General features: G+C 50.7%; 2 protein-coding genes and 1 long non-coding RNA gene across 6 annotated transcripts in view; 2 read left to right on the forward strand and 1 right to left on the reverse strand.

Annotated features, from left to right (window-relative positions):
- On the forward strand, window positions 1–4,463 carry Tesk1 (testis associated actin remodelling kinase 1). The gene is made up of 10 exons (XM_052176341.1): window positions 1–221; window positions 368–489; window positions 624–672; window positions 1,225–1,371; window positions 1,707–1,789; window positions 1,945–2,035; window positions 2,183–2,266; window positions 2,367–2,456; window positions 2,603–2,732; window positions 3,276–4,463. The coding sequence occupies exons 1-10, from the start codon at window positions 18–20 to the stop codon at window positions 4,157–4,159; spliced, it is 1,884 nt and encodes a 627-aa protein (XP_052032301.1). The 5' UTR covers window positions 1–17; the 3' UTR covers window positions 4,160–4,463.
- Cd72 (CD72 molecule) lies at window positions 4,393–11,783 on the reverse strand. 3 transcript variants are annotated; one of them, XM_052176342.1, is made up of 9 exons: window positions 11,518–11,755; window positions 11,321–11,428; window positions 10,670–10,741; window positions 10,140–10,229; window positions 9,390–9,722; window positions 6,656–6,804; window positions 6,010–6,119; window positions 4,931–5,065; window positions 4,393–4,701 (listed from the first exon to the last, which is right to left on the reverse strand). In XM_052176342.1, the coding sequence occupies exons 1-8, from the start codon at window positions 11,597–11,599 to the stop codon at window positions 4,936–4,938; spliced, it is 1,074 nt and encodes a 357-aa protein (XP_052032302.1). In that variant the 5' UTR covers window positions 11,600–11,755; the 3' UTR covers window positions 4,393–4,701; window positions 4,931–4,935. The 3 variants fall into 3 exon arrangements, with proteins under 3 accessions (XP_052032302.1, XP_052032303.1, XP_052032304.1); XM_052176343.1 differs by lacking the exon at window positions 4,393–4,701 and having other exon boundaries at window positions 5,017–5,730; window positions 11,518–11,783; XM_052176344.1 differs by lacking the exon at window positions 4,393–4,701 and having other exon boundaries at window positions 5,017–5,078; window positions 11,518–11,775.
- The window catches only part of LOC127680709 (uncharacterized), a 26,616-nt gene continuing 14,508 nt past the window's right edge, over window positions 11,306–23,413 (forward strand). The window contains exons 1-2 of one of the 2 annotated variants that reach the window (XR_007977004.1): window positions 11,306–11,397; window positions 15,998–16,272. This is a non-coding gene — a long non-coding RNA (uncharacterized LOC127680709). Of the gene's footprint in view, window positions 11,398–15,997; window positions 16,273–23,413 lie in introns of those variants that run through there. The other variant, XR_007977005.1, reaches the window with a different exon arrangement.

Here is a 23,413-nt window from a genome sequence, read left to right on the forward strand (position 1 = left end):
GGGCTGGGGGCCCGGCCATGGCCGGGGAACGGCCACCGCTGCGGGGCCCCGGGCCCGGAGAGGCTCCGGGGGAGGGGCCGGGGGGCGCAGGCGGAGGCCCGGGCCGGGGCCGGCCCTCCTCCTACCGGGCCCTCCGCAGCGCCGTGTCCAGCCTGGCGCGTGTGGACGATTTCGACTGCGCAGAGAAGATCGGGGCCGGTTTCTTCTCTGAGGTCTACAAGGTAGGACCCGCGGAGAGGACAGAGGGGCGGGACCGAGCCTTGGACGGGAGGCTAGAACTTCGGGGCCCACAGCCTGGGTTAGAGACCCGACTTGAGTTAGCAGCCAACCAACCTGCCGGGCACACACCGATCCTTGCCTCCCCCAGGTTCGGCACCGACAGTCGGGACAAGTCATGGTGCTGAAGATGAACAAGCTCCCCAGTAACCGGAGCAACACGCTAAGGGAGGTGCAGCTGATGAACCGGCTCCGGCACCCTAACATCCTCAGGTGAACGGCCTAGCCTCTTGCTGGGCGGCTTGCTGGGTGGGAGGGAAAGGGAAAAGTCCCTCAGGAAAGGAAGGAGATGCCGTGGGTCCTGGGCTCTTACAGCCTGTCCTTCTGTCCTCTCCATCGCCTTTCAGGTTCATGGGGGTCTGTGTGCATCAAGGGCAGCTGCACGCGCTTACAGAGGTAAGCATTAAGCATAGGCCAGGAACGAGGGAAGGCACCACACCTCCAAGCCAAGGTGTCAGGGATCTTGGTGGATCTGCTGGGAAATTAAAAAGAAGCCACCTGCCTGCCCAGGACCTCAGGGCCTCCTCCAGCTAGAACCGTCCTGACCTTCCCTTTGGGCAAACCACTTACTAGAATACTCAGCCGGAGTTATTCTGTGTATCCCTGGGAACTTGCAGCCCAGAGGACTTTCTACCATGATGGAGATATTTTGTATCTGTGTCCAACACAGGAGCCACTAGCTACACATGGAGTAGACTAAAGCAAGAGCCGATGTAACAGAAGAATGTCTGATTGTATTTAAACGTATTCCATGGCATAACTGCAGTAGTCCTACAGTGAGGGACAGGGCAGCCTACTATGTAAATGGGAACCATAGAGCACAGACACACCAACCCTGCTGACCGTTGTGAGCCTCCTCAGTGCCAACTGTAACTGCCTTAGGGGTGGCAGACGCAGAATACAGACTGAGCCTTGGCGTTCACTCCCCTTCTCTTTCCGGTGTCCCAGTATATGAATGGGGGCACCCTGGAACAGCTGCTCAGCTCCCCGGAACCCCTCTCCTGGCCAGTCAGGCTCCACCTAGCACTGGACATTGCACAAGGCCTACGGTACCTACACGCCAAAGGTGTGTTTCACCGAGACCTCACATCCAAGGTAGGCTGGCCAAGGCGGGCAGAACGATGAGAAGGGTTTGCAACTGTTAAGTTGTGATTGGCCTGTGCATGTCGGCATGTGGGTGGTAGATAGGTTAGAATGTCGGGGGCCAAGGTGTTGGAAATTACTAAAGAATAGGAATGACAGGAGGGCTGAGGAACTGAGTATCACAGTGAGTATTGAGTGGTGTTAAAATAATGAGGCGCATTGGAGAACTGTGGGGGAGGGGGTTGGGGTAGTGCTTAGTGCTATAGTGACACGGGACTTTGGGTATATACTGGAAGACCAGAGAGGGGACAGGTGTGTGAGGAAGCTTGTGTGTGTGTGTATGTCAGAACTGTCTGGTCCGAAGGGAAGACCGAGGCTTCACAGCCGTTGTGGGTGACTTCGGACTGGCTGAAAAGATTCCTGTGTATAGGTAAGGTGAATGCCCTTCTGACCCTCAGCCTCCCAGGGGTGCCCTATACATGAGTGAACCCCCAGTGGTATTTTCTGTGGGTGGAGGAGGCTTGCCCATCCCCTTTAGTTGGGGGCAGATGTCTGAACAGAGTTCTGACCACCCTGCCTCTGCAGGGAAGGGGCAAGGAAGGAGCCATTGGCAGTGGTGGGCTCCCCGTACTGGATGGCTCCGGAGGTGTTGCGGGGGGAGCTGTATGATGAGAAGGTAAGAGGCCTTGAGGTGGTGCCCCATCCCGTAGGTGCGGTATATTTGGGAACCCCAGCCTTCTCTCTCCGGTACCCCTCCCTGCCACCCTCCCAACACAAGATAACTGCTGACTCCTCCCCCTTGGCATGGCCCACCTCCCTCCAGGCCGATGTCTTCGCCTTTGGGATTGTCCTCTGTGAGCTCATCGCCCGAGTGCCTGCGGACCCTGACTATCTGCCCCGCACTGAGGTGAGGTGACCTCCACTGTGGGTGCTCTGTGGAGCTTGATCAGTGGGCACAGGAGAGCCCACCGAAGGCTCACTGGGCAGCCCCTCCTCTGTCCCCACAGGACTTTGGCCTGGATGTGCCTGCTTTTCGAACTCTGGTGGGAAATGACTGTCCACTACCTTTCCTGCTTCTGGCCATCCACTGCTGCAGCGTAAGTGTCACCCCTTCCCTGACCCCTATCGTGAGTTGTCTTCTAAGTCTGGGGAGATAATGGAGGGAACCCACCGTCTCCGTGAGATAATGGAGGAACCCGCCGTCTCCGTGAGCCTTGAGCGAAGCTCTGTCTTTATCTGTCAGATGGAGCCCAGCACCCGCGCCCCTTTTAGTGAGATCACCCAGCACCTGGAACAGATCCTGGAGCAGCTGCCTGAGCCCACGCCCCTCACCAAGACGCCACTCACCAAGGCTCCTTTGACCTACAATCAGGGTGAGTGAGCGTGACCTTGACCCAGCAGAGGTCCTGCCTCCTGAGATTCAGTTATCTGGAGGAGGCTAATTGGATCTCTGAGTTAAAAAGGTGGGAAGTCGGGTGGGATGGAGAGGCACCTCACAGAAGATGGCTTATTGCTAGAACCCAGGAAGCAGAGGAAGGAGAGAAAAGGTGGGTAGAGAGGTAGCTGGAGGAGCTGGTGATCTGATCAACGGGTTCAGGCATTTGCATAAGGACCTGAGTTCCATCTCTAGGATCTACATCATGAAGCAGAAAACTGACTCCTAAAAGTTGTCCTCTGACCTCCAATCTCCACTGACAACTTTAGTGTCCTGTGGTTCATGGTTCACACGTGTGTTCATGCAGACACATGAATTTTTTTTTTTTTAAGTAAACGAGGTAGCTGGAAACAGCTGCTGTCCCTTCCTGAGCACCCGTAGGACCGCCTTGGTTAAGCTCTGGTCCCAGCACCTTCCGGGGGATTCAGGGCCTCACTCGGAGCAGCTGCTGAGAACAGCGGTCTCATTCCTCTCTCTGCAGGGTCTGTTCCAAGAGGAGGTCCCTCTGCCACACTTCCCAGGCCAGACCCCCGGCTCTCCCGAAGCCGGTCAGACCTCTTCCTGCCACCTTCACCAGAATCGGCCCCCAGCTGGGGGGACAATCTAACACGAGTCAACCCCTTCTCACTGCGGGAGGACCTCAGGGGGGGCAAGATCAAGCTCCTGGACACACCCTGCAGGCCGGCCACTCCACTGCCCCTGGTGCCTCCATCACTGACCTCTGCCCAGCTGCCCTTCGTGAGCACTCCAGACAGCCTGGTCCAGCCCGAGACCCCTGCCCGCCGCTGCCGCTCTCTACCTTCGTCCCCTGAGCTCCCCCGGCGGATGGAGACTGCACTGCCAGGTCCTGGCCCATCCCCCGTGGGCCCCCCGACTGAGGAAAGGATGGACTGTGAGGGCAGCAGCCCTGAGCCAGAGCCCCCAGGCCCGGCTCCCCAGCTGCCGCTGGCTGTGGCCACCGACAACTTCATCAGTACTTGTTCCTCAGCCTCTCAGCCCTGGTCTCCTAGATCAGGACCTTCCCTCAATAATAACCCCCCCGCCGTGGTGGTGAATTCCCCACAAGGATGGGCTAGGGAGCCCTGGAACCGGGCACAGCATAGCCTTCCCCGGGCAGCAGCCCTGGAGCGGACAGAACCCTCACCGCCCCCATCGGCTCCCCGGGAGCAGGAAGAGGGGCTGCCCTGCCCTGGCTGCTGCCTCGGCCCCTTCAGCTTTGGCTTCCTATCCATGTGCCCCCGCCCTACCCCAGCTGTGGCCCGCTACCGCAACTTGAACTGTGAGGCGGGCAGTCTTCTCTGCCACCGAGGGCATCATGCCAAGCCACCCACACCCAGCCTGCAGCTGCCTGGGGCACGCTCTTAGCAGTGAGGCCTGTGATCTCAGGCTTCCAGCCTTGGCCTCCGGGAGACCCTGTAAGGACAGAGTGCACTTGCTGGACAATGCCAGCCCCAGATGGGCTGACTGGCTCTTCTCCCCGTATAGGGGAGCCTCAGCCTCAGCATGGTCTCAATGGACAGAGCACTTCCCACCTGGCCCTGGGCCCACTGTCCCATTGGGATCACAGAACTAGACACAGCATTGCTGACACACAGGACTAACACGTGCAAATTATTTAAAAATGTTTCAATAAAACTGCCTGGCTGGCTCCGGGCCATCCATCCACTCAGCGGAGCGCCCTCCCCTGGCCCATCTCTAGTTTGGGAAGTTCTTAAGGAAGGTCAAAGTCTTTCTGGAGGCTTCTTTACTCTTCCCAAGAATAGTCAAGTTTCTGGAGCAGCTTTCAAGCAAGCAGCAGGTCGCCAGACCAGAATCAGCCCTTAGCTGGGAGTGCTGGAGGGATAGCAGTCTTAGGAATTGGCAGGCCACAGGTTAAGGATGTAGGTCACAAGGTCTTGTTCAAGTGTCTGGAAAAATAAAGCATCAGTGAGCTCCAGTTGACTGTCATCAGCCCTCATCCTATGTTCCCCCAGGCCCTCTTCCGTTCCAGGCCATATCTGTCCCCTTCCCTGCCTAGCCTGGTCCTGTGTAAACAGACTTGAGCCACTGAAGGTGGTGGATGTGACAGATGAGGGAACAAATTTTCCCTCTGTCCTCCAGGCCTCTATCTACATGCCCATGCACACCCTTGCTTACCCAGTTCAGTTCAGATGGATCCCATCAGGAAACCTGAACGCCTCCGACTCACAAATGCAGGGGTGAAGCTCTGTACAGTCTGATGATGTTTTCCACCAGTAGTAATTTTTTTTTATCACGATACAATATTCATACCTGGTGAGCAGAGCTGGGATATACTTCAGACCCCTGCAAGCCCCTCCTTTCCCCTTGCTCTTTGCAAAACCTAGTCCAAATCCTATCTCCTCCTAGGGCCACATGGTTCAGGAGCAGGCCTTAAGACCACAGAGGAAAAGTGCATGTAAGGAGCTGTGTGTGGTGGTGCTGCGTGCGGTGGAGCTGCGTGCAATGGAGCTGTGCGTGGTGGTGCTGGGTGCGGTGATGCTGCGTGTCGTAGAGCTGGGTGCGGTGGAGCTGGGTGCGGTGGTGGGCACCTTTACTCCTAGCACCCAGGAGACAGACCTCAAACTCCATGGAACATGAGGTAGCCACCCTGCTCTGGGTTCCTGGAGAAAGCTGCAGCTGCCCTGCTCGTTCCCGAGACAGTCCTAGTGCCCCAGTTGGCTTGGACCAAGCAGGTTTCTCAGTGTGGGCAGCCTGTCAAGGCTTAGTTATTCCGGCGCCAGCACTCCTGCTGAAAAGCCTTGTTGGAATCTCTTCTCTCGGCCTAATTTGTTTTTGTTTTTAGAGATGTGGGAAGGGGTCTTGCTGTGTAGGCCACACTGGCCTTAATTCACAATCCTTCCTCAGCCTCCTGGGTGCTAGGGTTACAGGAATATGCCGTCGTACTGTTTTGAGGATGCGCTAGAGACCTCCAGGCACTATGGATGCAATATGGGATAAGAATGGGTCAGTGAGGTGGCTTAGCTGGTAGGCACTACAGCCTGGGTGCCATCCCTGAGACCCACACGGTAGAGAACTGACTCCCACAAGCTGTCCTCTGGCTGCCACATGCCACCCTTCCCCCAGCACGTTTTTAATAGCTTAATGTTAATCAGGTAGAAAAACAAGAAACCACAAAACTGATTTGTGGAGCTGTTTTAGGAGCAGGGCTTAAGGAAGTAATAATATTCCTTTATGAAAGACTGAGTTGACAATACCTCCTCTTCCCATTTTGTGTATCACCTTCAGTAAGTCTCATCTGTTGGATCCAGTATGACTCTGAGCCATCTAGCAACTCCTTTAAACTGTTGGGCAGAGAAACCTGAAACTTCAGAGAGGTACATGAAGAACAGTGAGAATATGGAGTAAACTGGCACCCTAGGGGCCTATGAATTTCACTTAGCAAGAGGCCACGCCCATTTACTACATGAATTAATTGTTCTGCATCCCTCCAGTGCTGCAGACACGGGCTCTCTCTCCATCTCACCTCTGAGCAGGGGAAGAATTTGAAGTGAACTTCCGGTCTCAGAGTGTCAGGGCTGTCACTCTGCCTGAGAGAAGCCAATGAAGCCTTAGGCAGTCAAGGGGTTAGGCCAGCAAGCCACACAGGCTGAAGTGGAGATGGCCCAGACAGGTCAGCTCTCACCCACGCTAAGCAGTGGGAGCCATGGGAGAACACGGGACTGAGAAGATGCCAAAGCTACTGCCACACTTACTGGCTAGTAGTGTGACTTCCAGATCTGTCTTGGGGAAGCAACAGAAACCATGGCATGTGTGCAGATGTGCACTGCCATTCCTGACTGACTCGATGACACACACCCCTTTATATACCTCCCTGAAAAACACAGACAAGGCCATGCTCACTGGATAGGAATTCTTAGGTTCGATGAGTGCAGCCAGTTTGGAGGACTGAGATGCGCAGTAGTTTTCGCTCGTCTCCAGACTTCTGGGAGTACGTGAGATGTAAAAGCACCTTTTCTGATGCTGGAACCATCCCCTTGGACAGCAGGTGTCTACAAAGCAGAAAAACTGACAGCCACAACCCTTGGGATAAAGTGACCAATTGGCCAGCTGGTTGTTAAAATAGACACACCAGAAGAGGGCATCAGATCCCATTACTGATGGTTGTGAACTACCATGTGGTTGCTGGGAATTGAACTCAGGACCTTTGGAAGAGCAGCCAGTGCTCTTAACCACTGAGCCATCTCTCTAGCACCCTTCTGGAAACATTTTACTTCTTAACAATATAGGAAGCTTTTTCTAGTGGAGTTAGTATTACTGTCCCTAACAGTAATTAAAATCCATTACTAGCCAACCTTGCCTAGCTCCCATATTGATCAATGGGCTTCATTCATTCATTCATTCATCCCATTTAATCCCTAACATATCTCCACAGCACACTCAGAACTTTGCCACACTCCTCTAGCACATGGCTACATCTCCCTCCACAACTCTGTAAGCAGACGAATGGTTCCTGTTTTTCTAAAATTCTCCATTTCCATATCTCTTATTAAAAATGCCTATCTCTGTTCTTTTCTGGATTACCTTTCAGAAATGAAATCCTGCTGGACAGTGGTGGCACAGGCCTTTAATCCCAGCACTTGGGAGGCAGAGGCAGGCAGATTTCTGAGTTCGAGGCCAGCCTGGTCTACAGAGTAGTGAGTTCCAGGACAGTCAGAACTATACAGAGAAACCCTGTCTCAAAAAAAAAAAAAAAAAAAAAAAAAAAGAAAGAAAGAAAGAAAGAAAGAAAAGAAAGAAAGAAAAGAAAAGAAAAAAGAAAAAGAAATGAAATTCTTCTTTAACATCCCACACTCCTCTCCAATCTTGATCATAATCACCTCTTATCAGACCTAGCTCCAACATGGAAGTCATTCCCTGTCCACCACCTGACACACTGTCTCTCTCTCTCTCTGTCTCTCTCTCTCCCCTACATTTTCTTACGTCTCCATCCAGCTTCATTGTTCTGCACTGTGACAACTTAAAGGAATTTTTTTTTTAGTTTGGTGTGACTGATTTGAAGAAAGTGAGAGAATAAGAAACACGCCTAAAGGTAGGCAGGGCCTTGAAAACCATGTTAATGAGGGAGAGGGGGCAGTAGCCTAGGCTGGGCTCAATTTCCTCATCCTCCTGCCTTAGCTTCTTAGATGCTGAAGTTATGCACCACCATGTCTGTCTCAAGAATGTATTGTTCTATCAAGAAGAAGAGAACACTGATGTTGACTTTCACGTCGGGAGTTGTGCCACACCCGTGTCTGGGCACGCACTGAGTATATTATGCCCGTTGCTGGTTAGGTAACTAGTAAGAATGGCATGGCCTAGTCAGGGCAACATGATCAGATTTGTGCTTTTGAAGGATTTCCCCATAACTAGGGTTGGGTCAGTGGTTAGAGCACTTGCCATACAGGCATGAGGACCGGACCTGACTGTGGTGGTTTCAATGAGAAGGCCCTCATAGGCTCAGCTATTTGAAGGCTTGCTTCCTTGTTTGGGAAGGACTAGGAGGTGTGGCCTTGTGGAAGGAGGCGGGGCCAGGCTAGGCTTGAGGTTTCAAAGACTCCTGCTGCCCCTAGTGAACTTTCTCTGTCTCCTGCTTGTCGATAAGACCTGAGCTCTCAGCTGTTCTGGTGCCTTGGCTCTACCATCATGGATTCTAACCTCTGAAACTACAAACCAATTAAGCATTTTCTTCTATAAGTTGCCTTGGTCTTGGTGTTTTGTCACAGCATCAGAAAAGTAACTAAGACACCAAGTGAAAGGCAGGGTCAGAGAATCCTCACAGAAAGCTGGCCATAGCCATATCGACGAACTCGGGTTTGATTGAAAGTCCCTGCTTCAGGGAAGAGTCTCTTCAAAAAATGACCTGTGCACACACAAACAAGTGAGTGCAACACACCCTTGCATGCATAGAGGAGCTGGGGGAGAGGGGAGGCACACAGTTACACATATGTATGCAGAGAAAACAGAAGCTTAAGGAAATGAGAGCTAAGGACGGGTTCCTGTGATCTTGCTATCTTAAGTTTGGAGGGAGCATCTAGATGCCCCCGAGTCAGGAAGATTTGGACAGTGAACTGAGTCACTGGAGACAGCGTCCCCTTCTCTCCCCACTCATGATCTACCCTAGAGCTGGGTGTATCCTGATATGCCGTAGAGCTGGGTGCACCCCCACTCATGATCTACCCTAGAGCTGGGTGTATCCTGATATGCCGTAGAGCTGGATGCACCCCCACTCATGATCTGCCATAGAGCTGGGTGCACCCCCACTCATGATCTACCCTAGAGCTGGGTGTATCCCCACTCATGATCTGCCGTAGAGCTGGGTGTATCCCCACTCATGATCTGCCGTAGAGCTGGGTGTATCCCCACTCATGATCTGCCGTAGAGCTGGGTGCACCCCCATAAATACAGTGTGCAGCTTGGTCCTCGTCAATAACCGAGTTCACATAGCCCAGGGCAGACACTGTATGCTCACGGCCCCTTTCCTGAACAACTCACTGACTTCTGAGAGCCAGACAAACCCAGCCACTAGACTCCTAGATTCAGTCCATCTCTCATCGGCCACCAGCCCCGTCTCCCTGATCCCGGAGCAGATAGATACCTGATGAACAGGAGAAGAAGCGCCTCAGTGTCTCCCGCGTGCTCTTCAACCTCTGCTCCAGGTCCCTCCTTTGCTCCTCCTCATTTCTCAGGCTCCCCTCGGTCTTCTGTCTCTCAGCCTGGCAGGACTGCAGTTGCTGCTCAGTGTCCTCCTGAGTCTTCTGCTTCTCCTGCAATGTGTCCTGACTCGAGTTCAGCTCTCTCCGTGACTGCAGAAGCTCCACCTCCTTCTGCCTCAGCTGACTTATCGTCTCCCCGAGCTGCTGCTGCAAGCTGCTGTTGGTGGCTTCCCAACTCCTGCTCACCTCCTGGAACTGCCGAGACACCTGCAGATCTGTGTGGCCGTAGGAGAGATGTTGGGTGTAGCCCCACACACCTGTATCCCAATCCCGAGAAGGCTGAGATAGGAGGATAGCAAATTCGAGGCCAGCCTGGGCTACATAGAGAGACCCTTGTTGGGGGTGAGGAGTGCTGCAGGGAGACTTGAGGGCACTTCCTCCAGGTGTACCCTAAGTTTTCAGCATCAACCTTTTGTACTTCTTGAAACTTCTGGTATAATGTCCTGAACTTAAGATCTGGTTGCCTGGACTTTAAGGAATCCTGAACTGGGTAGGGATAAGAAGGCAGGAACACTCCAGTCCCAGCTGGATGTTGGAACAGTGTCTTTGAACTGTGCTAAGGAAAGGCCACTTGGCGGGAGAGGAGGGAAGGTGTTTAGAATGAGTGGGGAATGAGGGGCCCCCATACTCACAGCGAACTCCCAGGCAGATGACAGCCACCCCTAACATCAGACAGGCCAGGAGAAGGCCAAGCAAGAAGTATTGCAAGCAGACTGTAGGACCTTAGGGGACAAGGATGATAGGGAAGCCAAGTGAGTCAGGGAGAAAACGAAAGCATTCCTAAGCAGAGTAAGTGCTAGGGTCTATAGCGGGCGAAAAGGATTGAGGGGGTCTTCCCGGGCTGAAGAAACTAAATTCATGCAGGGAAGGGGCCTAGAGGCTCATGACTAGAGACCATCCGAACAAGGGAATTGTGATCTGGGGCTCCGTGTGGGAACAATCGCTACTGGGATGAGGTAGGTAATGGAGAGGCTGGGCTGTCATGGAAATCCCATAAGCTCATCTGGCGCAGGGCAGAACCCAGCCCCACCCCTCCGGAATGCATGTGGGTACATGGCGTCTGATATCCCCCTGCCCTGCGCCCGCGGGGCGGGCAGCTGGTGAATGGCACGCTGGGGCTGCGGGGGAGGGTGGGGGACAGAAGGAGGGGAAGAATACGCACAGCGGGGAATCGGCCCGAGAGCGGACGACTTCGCGGAGCTCCAGGACGCAGTTGGTTGCTCTGACCTGACCCCTGCCGAAGGGGAGCGCCCGCAGTGAGGATGGAAAGTCCCTGTAACCTCCCTTCTTCCCGCCCCACACCACGCTGAGACCCTCGTCTGCCCTGAGTGAAGGACTGTGGAACGCTGCTTCACTCTCTGAACTTCATCTGCTGCCCCTGGGGCACACGTCCCTGTTGCTTTCCAGGCTTTGGGGATAAACTTAGCTCACCTCTTGCTTGTCCCCAGAAGTGCCACGCCAGAAGGCTCTCCCTCTAAAGCCCTTCTTGGGTCGCTTTATCCACACTCCCTCATATTCCTCTTTTCTCTACTGGGTGTTCTTATCATTTCCTAGGGTCCCTTGTTTGTGACCCTTCGTCCTTCTTCCCCGTCCTCCCCACTCCTGTTTTCCACTGAAACCGGTCTCACACCTGCCTGCCCCATCCTAAACCCAGTTTACTTAAACCCACCTTATCGGGAGGAACACACACACACACACACACCCCTGCTCTACTGATATCTCTTTCTCAGAAACAACCCTGCTTCTTTCTCCAAGACTGCTCTGCACTCCCTGGATGAAGACACCCTCTGTAGGCGTCCTTGGCCCTCCATACCTGCTTTGTCCACTAGTGCAGGGGAAGCCAAGCCTGGTGGCCCTCCTGGGACTGGAGACACTTGCACATTCTCATAGGTGAGTTCTCCATCCTCATAAGCCTCACAGTCTGGAAAGGGAAAAACTCCAAAGGAGTCTGGAGTGAGGTCTGTGGAGTGGGGGTACAATATAATGGGGGGGGGAGCAAGCAGGACTTACCCTGTCCTAAATGGTTAGATGCACTGTTCTTCAAGGGCACTTTCACAAAGCGCAGGTCTGCATAGGTGATGGCGTCAGCCATAGCCCTGGACACCTCTGCTTCGCAGCTGTCCAGCTAGTCCACTGGCCCACACCTCCCCGGCCCCTCTCCTCTCTCAGGCATTGAGTTCTCTGTGTGACTGTAAGGCTCAGCCCTTTGCGCCGTGATGTCAAGTCACAAAAGAGGAAGAAGGTCTCTGGCAGATGGACTCAGTGAAGCAGAGAGGTCCTTGGGTTGGAGCCAGGGGGCCAGAGAGAGACGCTGGGGTCCAAAATACAGGCGCTGAAGCTCCCTGAACCCGTGTCCAGCCAGAGGCCCTCCTCCCGCACCCTGGACCCACTTTGGCCTCCACAGTGCTTCAGATCCTCATACAGGCCCTGGCGAGCCACTGCCTCCTGACAGCCATCCACTGAGATCCATCAGTGCACAGTTGGGACTCTGCCTCTTAACGCACAGGACATCACCGCAGTCACTACCCCAGGTTGCAGCTTCGTCCTCGACCATCAGCTTTGGGGTTCCTACCATGGAGCCTTAGCTCCTCGTTCTATGGGTTACCAGGAGGGGGTCCCTAATTTGGTAGCTCAGAGAAGGTGCATGTGTCCCTTTGTGCATGGAGTGCTCCTGAGGTAAACCTGACTCCTCCCCTCCAGCTGACTGAGCTGTCACCATCCCCAGGAACCTGACCACTTGTGGGAGGATGCAAGGGAGACAGGAACAAGCTGGTTTTCCTCTGTGGAGCATCTCAGACTCCCCACTTCATAGCTTTTCCCTGCTGTCTACCTGACCATGCCTGTGAGCAGCTCCCCCACCCATCTCTCCCTTGATATCCTGTGGTTCCCCCCATCTCCCTCCCCCCATCCTGTTCCCACATCAGAGCCACAGCAGGAATCAGTGTCCACTTGGAGCAGCTTTGGGCTGGGCTAAAGGTCTAGCCTGGAGCAACAATAGTTCTCACACACCCTTCCAGAGAGGGAAGAAAGGAAACAGTGAGTGGGAGATTCAGTACAGGATATGGTGGGCTGGAGAGCTGGTTCTGTGGTTCAGAGTGCGTGGGATTCCCGGCACCCACACAACCCTTCTCAGCCCTCTGTAACTCCAGTCCCAGGGGGTCCCATGCGCAGGCACGGACGTGGTATACAGACTTACATACAGGCAAAGCACATGTACACATAAAATAAAACCTAAAAAAACAAGAAGGGGGTCACCATGGTTTCCTAGGTAGAAATGAGGCAAAGAAATTTCCCCTTGTTCTTGCTAAGTCCTTCCCTTTGAAGGTCCTTGGGGCTGGAGATGTAGCTCAGAGGTCCAGTGGGAGTGTGTGGGTCTGATCTCACTTCCCAGCACACACAGACACACATACAGTCCAAACATTGTCCCATCGTGTTCATCCCTCCAAAAAAATGAACACTTGGGCCAAGTGTGGTGGTGCACTCCTTTTATCTCAGCAATCAGCAGGCAGAGGCAGGCACAGTGAATCCCTGTGAGTCAGAGGCCAGCCTGGTCTACACCAGGAGTCCTAGGCTAGCCAGGGTTATGTAGTGAGACCATGTCTCACAGAGAGAAAGAGAGGGAGACAGAAACAGAGAAAGAGAGACATAGACAGACACAGAGACAGACAGAGACACACAAAGAAACAGAGACACACAAATGATAAGAGGCATTTGTAGAGGAGACACAAGCCTAAGTTATTGTAGGTGAAGAGGTGAGGAGGGTCTCCTAGATCTCAGGGGGAGGGAGACCTTGACAGAGGGAGAGCCCCTGAGCTGAGTGGCCAGAGGTGCTCTCTGAAGTTCTTTTACCACAGTGTAGCCTCTTACAAGAATCCCAAAAGGCCCTCATGTCTTGAGGGTTGGAATGAGCTGAAACAGGATGAGATAAGGAGGTGAGAACAGCCCCCTCTTTGGGCCACATCCGCTCCCCCCTTCACCAGCTGTCCTCCAGCCTCGGGGAGGAAGAAAGAAAGGTAAAAGTTCCTCACCACAGGCTAACCAACTCATGTGACTGGTGGTGCTGGGCAGGGCCAGGGGGTGCTAGGAGAGCCCTTTTGCAGTGGTGTAGTAAGTCTGTCCCCTAGAGAGTGGGCCCTGAAGATGGAGAGCAAACATACCCATCACCTGAGGAAGGTGACTGAGGAGAGGTGGTATAGACACACACTTGTGTGTGTGTGTGCTTGTGTGTGCACAGCCCCCCTGAACTCATAGCCTTTTGGGGTGTCTGTGGGAGGTGAGTGTGTCAAAGTGCCTCTGGAGAAGGAAAAACAGCCTCCCTGTAGGCTGAGGGAGCTGTCGTCTTTTGCCATAGCAGCGAATAATGTGATATTATCAGAAAAGTCATCATAGCTCAGACAGCAGGTTTTACAAATGATTTCCTTTTGGTGGTTCATTAGTTCCTTAAGGTTTCTCTGCAGCTGTTAACGGTCCCTGCTTGATTAAAGTTTCCAACAGCCCAGGACCTTCCTCCAGGCGTGGTGGCAGGGCCTCCCCCGGAGACTGGGCAGTGGACTGGTGACTCCCTGGGGGGCTGTGGGGGGATGGGGGTGAGAAGGAGGGCACAGAGCAGCTGGTGTCGAGGATGGGTGGAGACAGTCACATGGCATCTGGGTACACAGGGTGTGGGGGCGGGCAGCCACATGAGTGGCTGCGAAGAGGCCGGTGGGGATTTCATGGACTAGAGACAATGCCTCCGTTCTCAGGGCCTCCGTATATGGCGAACATGACCTGGATTTACGTAAGGTGCCCAAGCTGAACTTCTAGTATGCACTGGAAAACAGCATCTGTGAGAGTCTTAAGAAAGTGGCCCCTAATCCCAGCACTTGGAGGCAGAGGCAGGCGGATTTCTGAGTTGGAGGCCATCCTGGTCTACAGAGTGAGTTCCAGGACAGCCAGGGCTATACAGAGAAACCCTGTCTCGAAAACAAAACAAAACAAAAACAAAACAAAAAAACCAAAAACCAAAAAACGGAAACACCAAAAAACCCCAAAACAAAACAACAACAACAGCAACAACAACAAAAAGTGACCCCTAGATGGAGCTGGGCTGAGAGGCACAGCTCACCGCATTGCCTTAGAAGTCTTCGTAAGGAGTGGTGTGGGCTCTCTCTTCTTTAGCCCTTTGGTGATGGTAAACTATCTCTTCATGACATTTTCTATTCCCTTCAGTCTAAGGTCAGCCTGTAGAGTCTACATCCAAGCATCCTTGATAGATGAGATGGGACAGATCCTGTAGGCTGAGGCTACCCACGAGAGCTCCTGTCTGTATCCCTCCGTGGGTGTCTAGATGGTCTTGTAGTTTACCGAAGGGAATGGGTAAGGGGACCGAGTCCCCCTCCCTGGGTGGGCATGAAGGCTTCTGTATTGGCATTCTCATTATCTTTCAAAGTTAGACATGCAAGTAGAGATCTGGGCCTCAGTTCTACCCGAACTGTCTGGATGTCAGAAACACTGGGGGCTTTAAGAACTGAAAGATCAGAGCTGTGCATCGGGACCACAATGTCACCACCTAAGATCTGACAGCAGGAGGACAAACACAAATGTTGGACCCTGCTATTTAAGTGCGTTCACTCTCTACCATGTCTAGGTAGCACGGCTGACCTCAGCACAAAATGGAGGCCTCCCTCTCCCAGCGGGACCTCCTCTTTTCTGCCTGACCTTATTTGGGTAGCCTGACCCCCACACCCTCTACCTGAGGAAGGTCATGTCGTCCTTGACAAAACTTGAGGTTCAACTCCATCTTTCCAGATAAGAACCTGCCCAGCAAGCACCCAGCCAATGGGTACATTCATCCTGAAAACTCCTTCCCACTCTCCAAGGCTCATGTAGCTCCCGATCACACCAGATAACATGTATGCACACAAGCTGTTTCACTAAGTTTGTCTGAGAAAGCCGTTTCATTGAGTATTGTCTAAAAGAACTGCAACTCGAAAGTCCTTAGAGAAGGCCCCTCCGTCTCCCTCACAGCTCTCCCAACTGAACAGGGACCCTGCAGACTCCACCCATTCCAGGTTCTGTCTCGTCCTTCCAGCCTGCTGTACCTGATGTCTGGACACCCTGAGGGAAGCAGCAGAACTCAGAACCACAGGCAAAGCCTTGCCTGTCCCTCTGCTTATTACAGAGAATGGGTTGTGGAGGCTGCCTGGGGGAGGAGGGGAGGCCCAGCTGTGAATTTATCATGTGGAAAGGGGTTCATCTTTCTCATTTTGATCATGCAAGTACCAAGCCGCCATCAAGCTAGGCTGTAATTTCATCGTCACTGGCCTCTGGGAAACCCTAACCTACCGACAGTGGCAGACTAAGGACGTCCAAAAATGTTCATACACTAATTCCAGCTGCCTATGAGTGTGTGACTTTATCTGACAAAGCATAGTTGTTTTGAGGGCTCAAGTGAAGGCCCTCTAGTTGGACGAGCACCCCTTCTTTCCTGGTCATCCCACTTTCATTTCAGGGGACCTCAAAGGAAGGTCTTTTCCCAGAGAAGAGAAGAAAGACATCCCAGAGGAGGAAGGGTTGAGAGATGAGATGCAAGAGCTCAACCTGGCTTTGAAGGGAAGGAGCTTGATGAGCCAACGAGTCTGGGCAGCTTCCAGACACCAGGAAACCAAGGAAATGGCGTTCTTCTTGAGCACCTTCAAATTAGCCAACCCTCCAGACGCCAGGTTGACTTTGAACTTGTCATCCTCCTGACTTAATGTTGGAGTGTGATTTTTTTTTTTCAAGACAGGGTTTGTCTGTGTAGCCCTGTCTGTCCTGGAACTCACTCTGTAGACCTGGCTGGCCTCAAACTCAGAGATTTGCCTGCCTCTGCCTCCCAAGTGCTGGAATTAAAGGCGTGTGCCACCACTGCCTGTCTTGGAGTGTGATTTTTTAAGAAGTCTTGTTAAAGTTTATTTCTCTTTCTAGTAAAACCTTGGCTGATTTCTAGACTGTTATTTACAGATAAGAAATAGTAACTTGTATAATCTAGCTCTTGGGAGGTGCAGGCAGGAGTTCAAGGGTAGCTGTGGATACAGAAAAATTTCAACTCTGGCCTGGGCTACATGAGAGCCTGTGTCTTCCCACTCCCACTGTGATATGCTCGCAGTGACAAGTGCAGAGCTGACCTTTATATCCGTAGTCATGTTCTTCCTGTCGCATCACAAACAAGCTGTCTACCGTAAATATGGCGGCTTAACCGATATCTTTCTTTCAGCTTTCTTTCTTCTTCTTTTTTTTTAGTATATGTGCTGCTGAAGCAAGCACTTCTTTTTTGTTTGTTTGTTTGTTTGTTTGTTGTTTGTTTGTTTTTGAGACAGGGTTTCTCTGTATAGTCCTGGCTGTCCTGGAAGTCACTCTGTAGACCAGGCTGGGCTCGAACTCAGAAATCTGCCTGCCTCTGCCTCCCAAGTGCTGGGATTAAAGGCGTGCGCCACTACCGCCCAGCAGCTTTCTTTCTTTTTAAATGTTTGTTTCGGAGTTTTAGACAGGGTCTATCTGTAGTTCTGGCTATACTGAAACTTGATATCTCAAGCTGTAGTAAGAAAATTGGCTTCTTTAAGAACCCAATTATATTATATGAATATGATTTTTATCTTGACCCCAGGTGTGGGGTATGGCTGCCTCCAATTGTCCACAGGCATCATGATTTGTCTCATGCTCTAGGAGAGGTGTGATTTTTGCCAGCTACAGAGAGTTTATGTTTGGAATTCTGGGGACTCTGGAGAAGGTATAAATGTGAGCGCCCTGAGAGAGCTGCCAATGCTGCTCCCCTGCTCCTCCCCTGCTCTCCCCCTGCTGCTCCCCTGCTCCCCCCTCCTCCCTGCTTCCCTGCTGCCCCCCACTGCTCCCCTGCTGCTGGTGGTGGTTCCTAGTGTTGCATTTACTGGATTGCTGGTTTGCTGGTTGGAAATAACTTGATGAAGATTGCACTTGCCTGTAGGAACCCGATGCCCCTGGTCAGTAGAAACTAGTCTAAGAAGAGCTAGCGGGCTGGAGAGATGGCTCAGCAGCTAAGAGCACTGACTGCTCTTTCAGAGGTCCTGAGTTCAATTCCCAGCAACCACATGGTGGCTCATAACCATCTGTAATGAGCTCTGATGCCCTCTTCTGGTGTGTCTGAAGACAGCTACAGTGTACTTACATACATTAAATAAGTAAATAATCTGAGAGAGAGGGAGAGGGGGAGAGAGAGAGAGAGAGAGAGAGAGAGAGAGAGCTAGGCCCTATTTCCCCTCTATCCATCTTCCTCACCTTAGTGTTGGGGGTTGGAAAGGATTGGAGTGATGGATGGTAGATATAAGACTCCAATAAAGTAGCACAAAAAAGTACACCTACCAGTGGTGCCCAAAGTAAGGCTAGGCAGAATGGGAAACTTGGTTTCTAATGCTGTAGAGGAGACGACAGGGTATGAAGGAAGGAATATTCTGTTTTGGAACGCCAGCAAAAATTTATTGCTGATGACACTGGGTTTTCCCTGCTTTGTTCCCCAAAGTGATTTTCTCCTCTTCCTCCTCCTCTTCCTCCTGTATTTTATCTCAAAAAATTTTGGGAGAACGGTTGCACTATTTAAAAAATTGCAAGGATATGGGCAGGTCTGAGAAACAAAAACTGGATGAACTGGGAAACCCAGAACAGTTGCTCTGTTCTCTCAATTTTGAAAGGGTTGCAGAATTGGCCGTGCAACTGGAGAGGTTATGGGTAAAAACGTGGAAGTGCTTGGGAAATGATCAGTGCCAGAGAAAGGGGAACCTGGTGATGGAGAGTCTGCTTCCCGCAGGATGAAAGAGGGAAGCCAACAGGGCTAGAGGGCAGATCTTGGCCCTGCCCTGCATGGTGCAGTTTCGGTTTCAAGTCCCCGCAGCCCCTGGGAAGAGTGGGGAGTCAGGAGGAGCAGGAGGCTGTGCAGGGTGACAGGGGGAAAACAAAAAATAAAAAACCAGCCAGTTTCAAGAGGAAGGGTTATGGGCCGAGTGTGCTGCCAGAGGAGGGCCTGGGGTTATGAGGTCACCATCCGTTTTCCTAGTAATTATGCAGCACATATCTTCCAATGGTGCTGATCATGATTATGATGATAGTATGTTGTTCTATAGAAATGACAGATCTGAAGCATTTTAAAGAGGCTATTATTTCCTATGGAATGCATTCGCCTATGTTAAACAAATATTAAGTAACTGGGCTACCCAAAATAGTCATTCCCCCAACATGGAAAGGTTTGGTGACAGCTGTGCTTGAGGCTGGTCAGCAGCTACAGTGTTTAATGTGGTAGAAGGAGGAAGTCAAGACAACTGAACAAAGAAACAGAGCGAGGGAAATGAATATGGTTAAAGATCAGTTGCGTGGTGGAGGGCGGTATTCCGCCCTACAAGAATGGATTCAACTTGCTGATATCACTATATGCCAATGTTGCTTGGCAGCTTTAAGAGCTTGGGAAGCCAGGCAGTGGTGGTGCACGCCTTTGATTCCAGCACTTGGAAGGCAGAAGCATGAGGATTTCTGAGTTCAAGGCCAGCCTGGTCTGCAGAGTGAGTTCCAGGGCAGCCAGGGCTACACAGAGAAACCCTGCCGGGGGTGGGGGGGGGGAACCTTGGGAGTTGGGAGAAGGTTGAGGAACCCAGGAAAGGATCCACCTCGTCCACTGAGACTGTACAAGGCTCTGGGAAAGCAAAGCCTTCACAGCTTTCTTGCAGGATTGGTGTGAACAAAGCCATATCAGACCCTGATGGGAGACAGGTACTGATAGAGATCTTTGTGTCTGAGAATGCCAATACCAGATGTAAAAAGAGTTATTAGACCATTAAAGATAGAAGCAGCACCAATGAACAAATGGATAAGGGACACAACTCATTGTCTCTCTCGAGCAATCATGCCTGCACCATAGGACAAGCTATAGCTAGACGTCTCAGATATCAAATACCGGTTCTTTAACTGCAGTGAATCCTGTCATTTACAAGGAAATTGTGACCAAGCTGCTAAAGTCTCAGAGCTCAAAAATGTCCAGTGTGGTTAATTGCAAAAAAATACCGTACTTTCTGCCAGAGAAGAGAACAAACCATTTCTGGTGGCAATGGTTTCCTGAGCTATAAACCAGAAAGAACACCTAGGCTTCCCAGGGTGTGCGGGCATTGTGGCAGAGGGTAATGAGTGCAGGGCCAGCAGGGACATACAAGGCAGTCTCTTGCCATCAGGAAATTTAATGGGGGCACTGTTTTCTCAAGGCCCCTGTGGCAAAAATATGAGCATTTCCCTCTGATCAGCCAAGCAAAAAAACCTCAACTAAGTACTACTCATCTACCTCTAGCCCTATGCTGGGAAACTCAAGGTTACAAAGTAACCCCTGGTGCTTACTGTCCTTAAACTTCAAGGGCAGTAGGAATATAAAGACAAAAAAGGGTAAACTATGTATCTCCTTGTAAAAGAAAAAAGAAATGTGGGTTATTCTATCTCCCTTAGACTAAGAAAGCAACAAGTCTCAAATATTTTACATTGGTATGGATTAGTGTATATTGATAGTGTATACTGATAGAAATTTAAGGTTTTATTTGCTACAACATACTCTAAATATGATCCAACTTGTTTAAGGTATATGTGCATATAATTTGAATGCAAGTCATTTAAAAAATGTAAAGTTCTAGTTCTATGAAAGATGATACTGAAAACTGCTTAGGATAATTAGGAATTGGTCACCTTAAGTTATCAAGATACTGAGTTTAGCTAATTACAGAAATGAGCTTCACTCAGCCTCCTGGATATGTTTTCAAAGTGAAAAGTAAATAGCAAGAAACAAGCAGCTTTGGTCTAGTCAGACATCCTTTAGATAGAGGTCCTCATGCACTTTAGAGATCTGCAGAATGTTTCATTTAAGATGTTTTAATAATAAAATGCCTTTCTGACAGAGTCACCGGAGCTCCTGGCAGCCCCCAATCTACTTCAAAGAAGATGTCAGCCATCGAAGAACCTCCACCCGGAGCTTGCTTTAATTGTAGCAAAGGTGGCTGCTAGGCAATAAGTAAATACATACATAATAAAAATAAAATAAAATAACATGCTGTTCAAACTGTGGATAAGCAGGACACTGGGAGGTCAACCGCCAACTTTGCCAAGACAGGGTAGGCCAATTCTTCAAAACTCCTGCTTCACAGATAAGTCTGTCAGATATTCTGGGTCTTCTGACCTAAGATTGGATGCCCACTGACACACAGGAACCTTGGGTGACTGACAGGCAGCCGTCAGTCTCTGACTATACTATCTCTATCTAAACTGTTTTGGAAGCTGCTTGCTCTTCCTGTTACTCAGGTAGTATTTATCCTTCTCCGGTCTCTGATGGGGTTGGGGACTAGATAGTTACAGTCTTACAGTTTTCCTTATTAAAGGTTAAAGACACAAAAGCTTGAGTTGTTTAGGATCTATGAAAATGTTTTAAGGTCAGACTTGAGAGATGGCTCAGCAGTTAGGAGCACTGAATGCCCTTCTGAAGGTCATGAGTTCAAATCCCAGCACCCATATGATGGCTCACAACCATCTGTAATGAGATCTGATGCCCTTTTCTGGAGTGTCTGAAGACAGCTACAGTGTACTTTACATACAATAAATAAATAAATCTTTAGAAAAAATGTTTTAAGATCTAAAAGATGTTTTTTAGGTTGATAAATGGAAGTTAAGAAAACTATTTAGGTACAGAACTCTGGACTCACCAGGGTGGGATAGGGAGTGGAATACTTTCTCCAAATGGACTGGACATTACAAAGAAAATTCTTATCTGATAGTTCTCATAGTTGATTTTATTGTTTATAGTTGATTGATGTTAGAGACAAGGTCATTATTGGACTAAAGTGGGGAAAAGTGGTGATAATTTTGGTTTCTTTAAAAGCCTAGTTACATTATGTGATTGTTTTTATCCCAGATGAGGGCGATGGGCCGCTTCAGATTGTTGTCAGCTGCTAGCTGTGATTGTCTCCTGCTCTCGGAGGGGAGTGGCTTTTTTCCAGATGCAGATAATTTACATTTGGAATTCCCGGGGGACTTGTGAGAAGGTATAAATGCGAGAGCCCTGAGAGGCTGCGGCCAGTCCCAGTCGCTGCTGTCGCCGCTGTTGCTGCTGCTGCTGCTGCTGCTGCTGCTGCTGCTGCTGCTGCTGCTGCTGCTGCTGCTGCTGCTGCTGCTGCTGCTGCTGCTGCTGCGTTTGCTCATTTTCTGGTTTCTGGATTCTGGTTTGCTGGATTGCTGGCTTGACGATATCCTGACAATAAAGATTTAAAGTGGAAACTTCTGGTTTCTTTGGAAAGTTATGTCAGATGATGTTTTGCTGGGGCACACAGGTGAAAGAATGTTTTGCTATAGCAAACACGGGAAAGGACCCATGATGTTTAGAAGGGATCTAAATCTGACCCCACAGACAGTGGGAGCTGGAGCAGGCTTGCCTTGCTCCACGTCATTAGTCTCCACTGACAACACACACGTATCAGTTGGTTCATCTTACACTTGAGTTACTGAGCTCTGCTTGTGGTGACTTCATAGAGAGAAACTGGCCAAAGAACTTCTCGTGAGGTTCCTGTTGCTTCTTGCTGCTTCAGGGGACTCAGCGATTGGTGAGCCCTGTGGATTGAAGCACCCTCGCTGATTTGTGTTTGGTGTTTGCCAGTGGACTGGACTGAGAACAACAAATCACCCCAAAGAACTATTTCTAAGCAGGTCCTCTTTCCCCATAGCCTAATACCTTTCCACTACCTCTGGTGGGTGGTGGACTTGAGGGGAGGACAAACCCTTATTAATGTAAGTTGTTGTGAAAAACTATATGCCTACAAAGAATGGACTTGCCCTAGGAACTCAATGCCCTGAATCAGTAAGAAATAGTCTACAGAGACCCATGTCCCGTCCCTTTCAGCTTCTTTCTCACTCACCTAGTGTTGGGGGATTGGAAGGGATTGGGGTGGAGAAGGGTGGTAGATATAAGAACTCAATGAAGTAAAAATTATGCCTCCATAGACCAGACAGGCCTTGAGCTCACAGAGATCCACCTTTAGCTGCCTCCTGAGTGCTAGGATTAAAGGTATGTACCACTATACCCAGCTCCTTTTTTTCTTTTTTTAAGTATATTTACATTTTGTCAGGCACAGTTACACATTGACAGGCAGCAGGGATTCGTGTAGGAACATTTAGGGTAGTAGAGTCTACTAAGTAAACTGCAGACCAGAACTACATGGTGCAGTGGTTCTCAACCATCCTAATGCTGTGAGCCTTTAATACAATTCCTCACGGTGACCCCTGGCCATACAAATATTTTTGTTGATATTTCATTACTGTAATTTTGCTACTGAACAGTGTCTCTGTTCCTAATGGAACTGGAAATGTTTTCCAATAGTTGTGGCCCACAGCCTGAGCTGGTGAGAGTCTATCCATTTAAGGAGAGAAAAGATTATTAAGCATTTCACACTTGCACGGTCTTAGCAATCGCTGTTGCTTGTTGTCAACTTGTTATAAACCCACTAGCTGACTAGGAGAGCTTGAGACAGAAGGCTGTTCCCAAGCCTGTTATCTGTTTCTAACCCTGGCTCCACAACTCTTCTAAGGGAGCAAAACTCTGGCAATGAGGCAGCCCTGGACACCCCAACATTGTGGTTTGTGACACCCCCATCCCCTCAGCTCCAGCTGGTTAAAAGAAGTGAGTGGGGAACTGAACGCTCCATCACATCACGCGGTCCAGAAATCAACGTGGCGTGAGCCCCTCCAATGACACTTGAGCGGAAATCACAGAGATGACCACTCAGGAGCTGGTGGCAAAGGCATGCACCAGGGAGTCTCTGCTGCCCCACAGAGTAGAGTCCATTCTTACGGCAACTGTGCCCGACTCGAGACTCCTACATTGAGGTGGATAAGGGGCCTGGCAGGG

The sequence above is a fragment of the Apodemus sylvaticus genome, chromosome 3 (assembly GCF_947179515.1).
Source record: "Apodemus sylvaticus chromosome 3, mApoSyl1.1, whole genome shotgun sequence".
NCBI lineage: Eukaryota > Metazoa > Chordata > Mammalia > Rodentia > Muridae > Apodemus > Apodemus sylvaticus.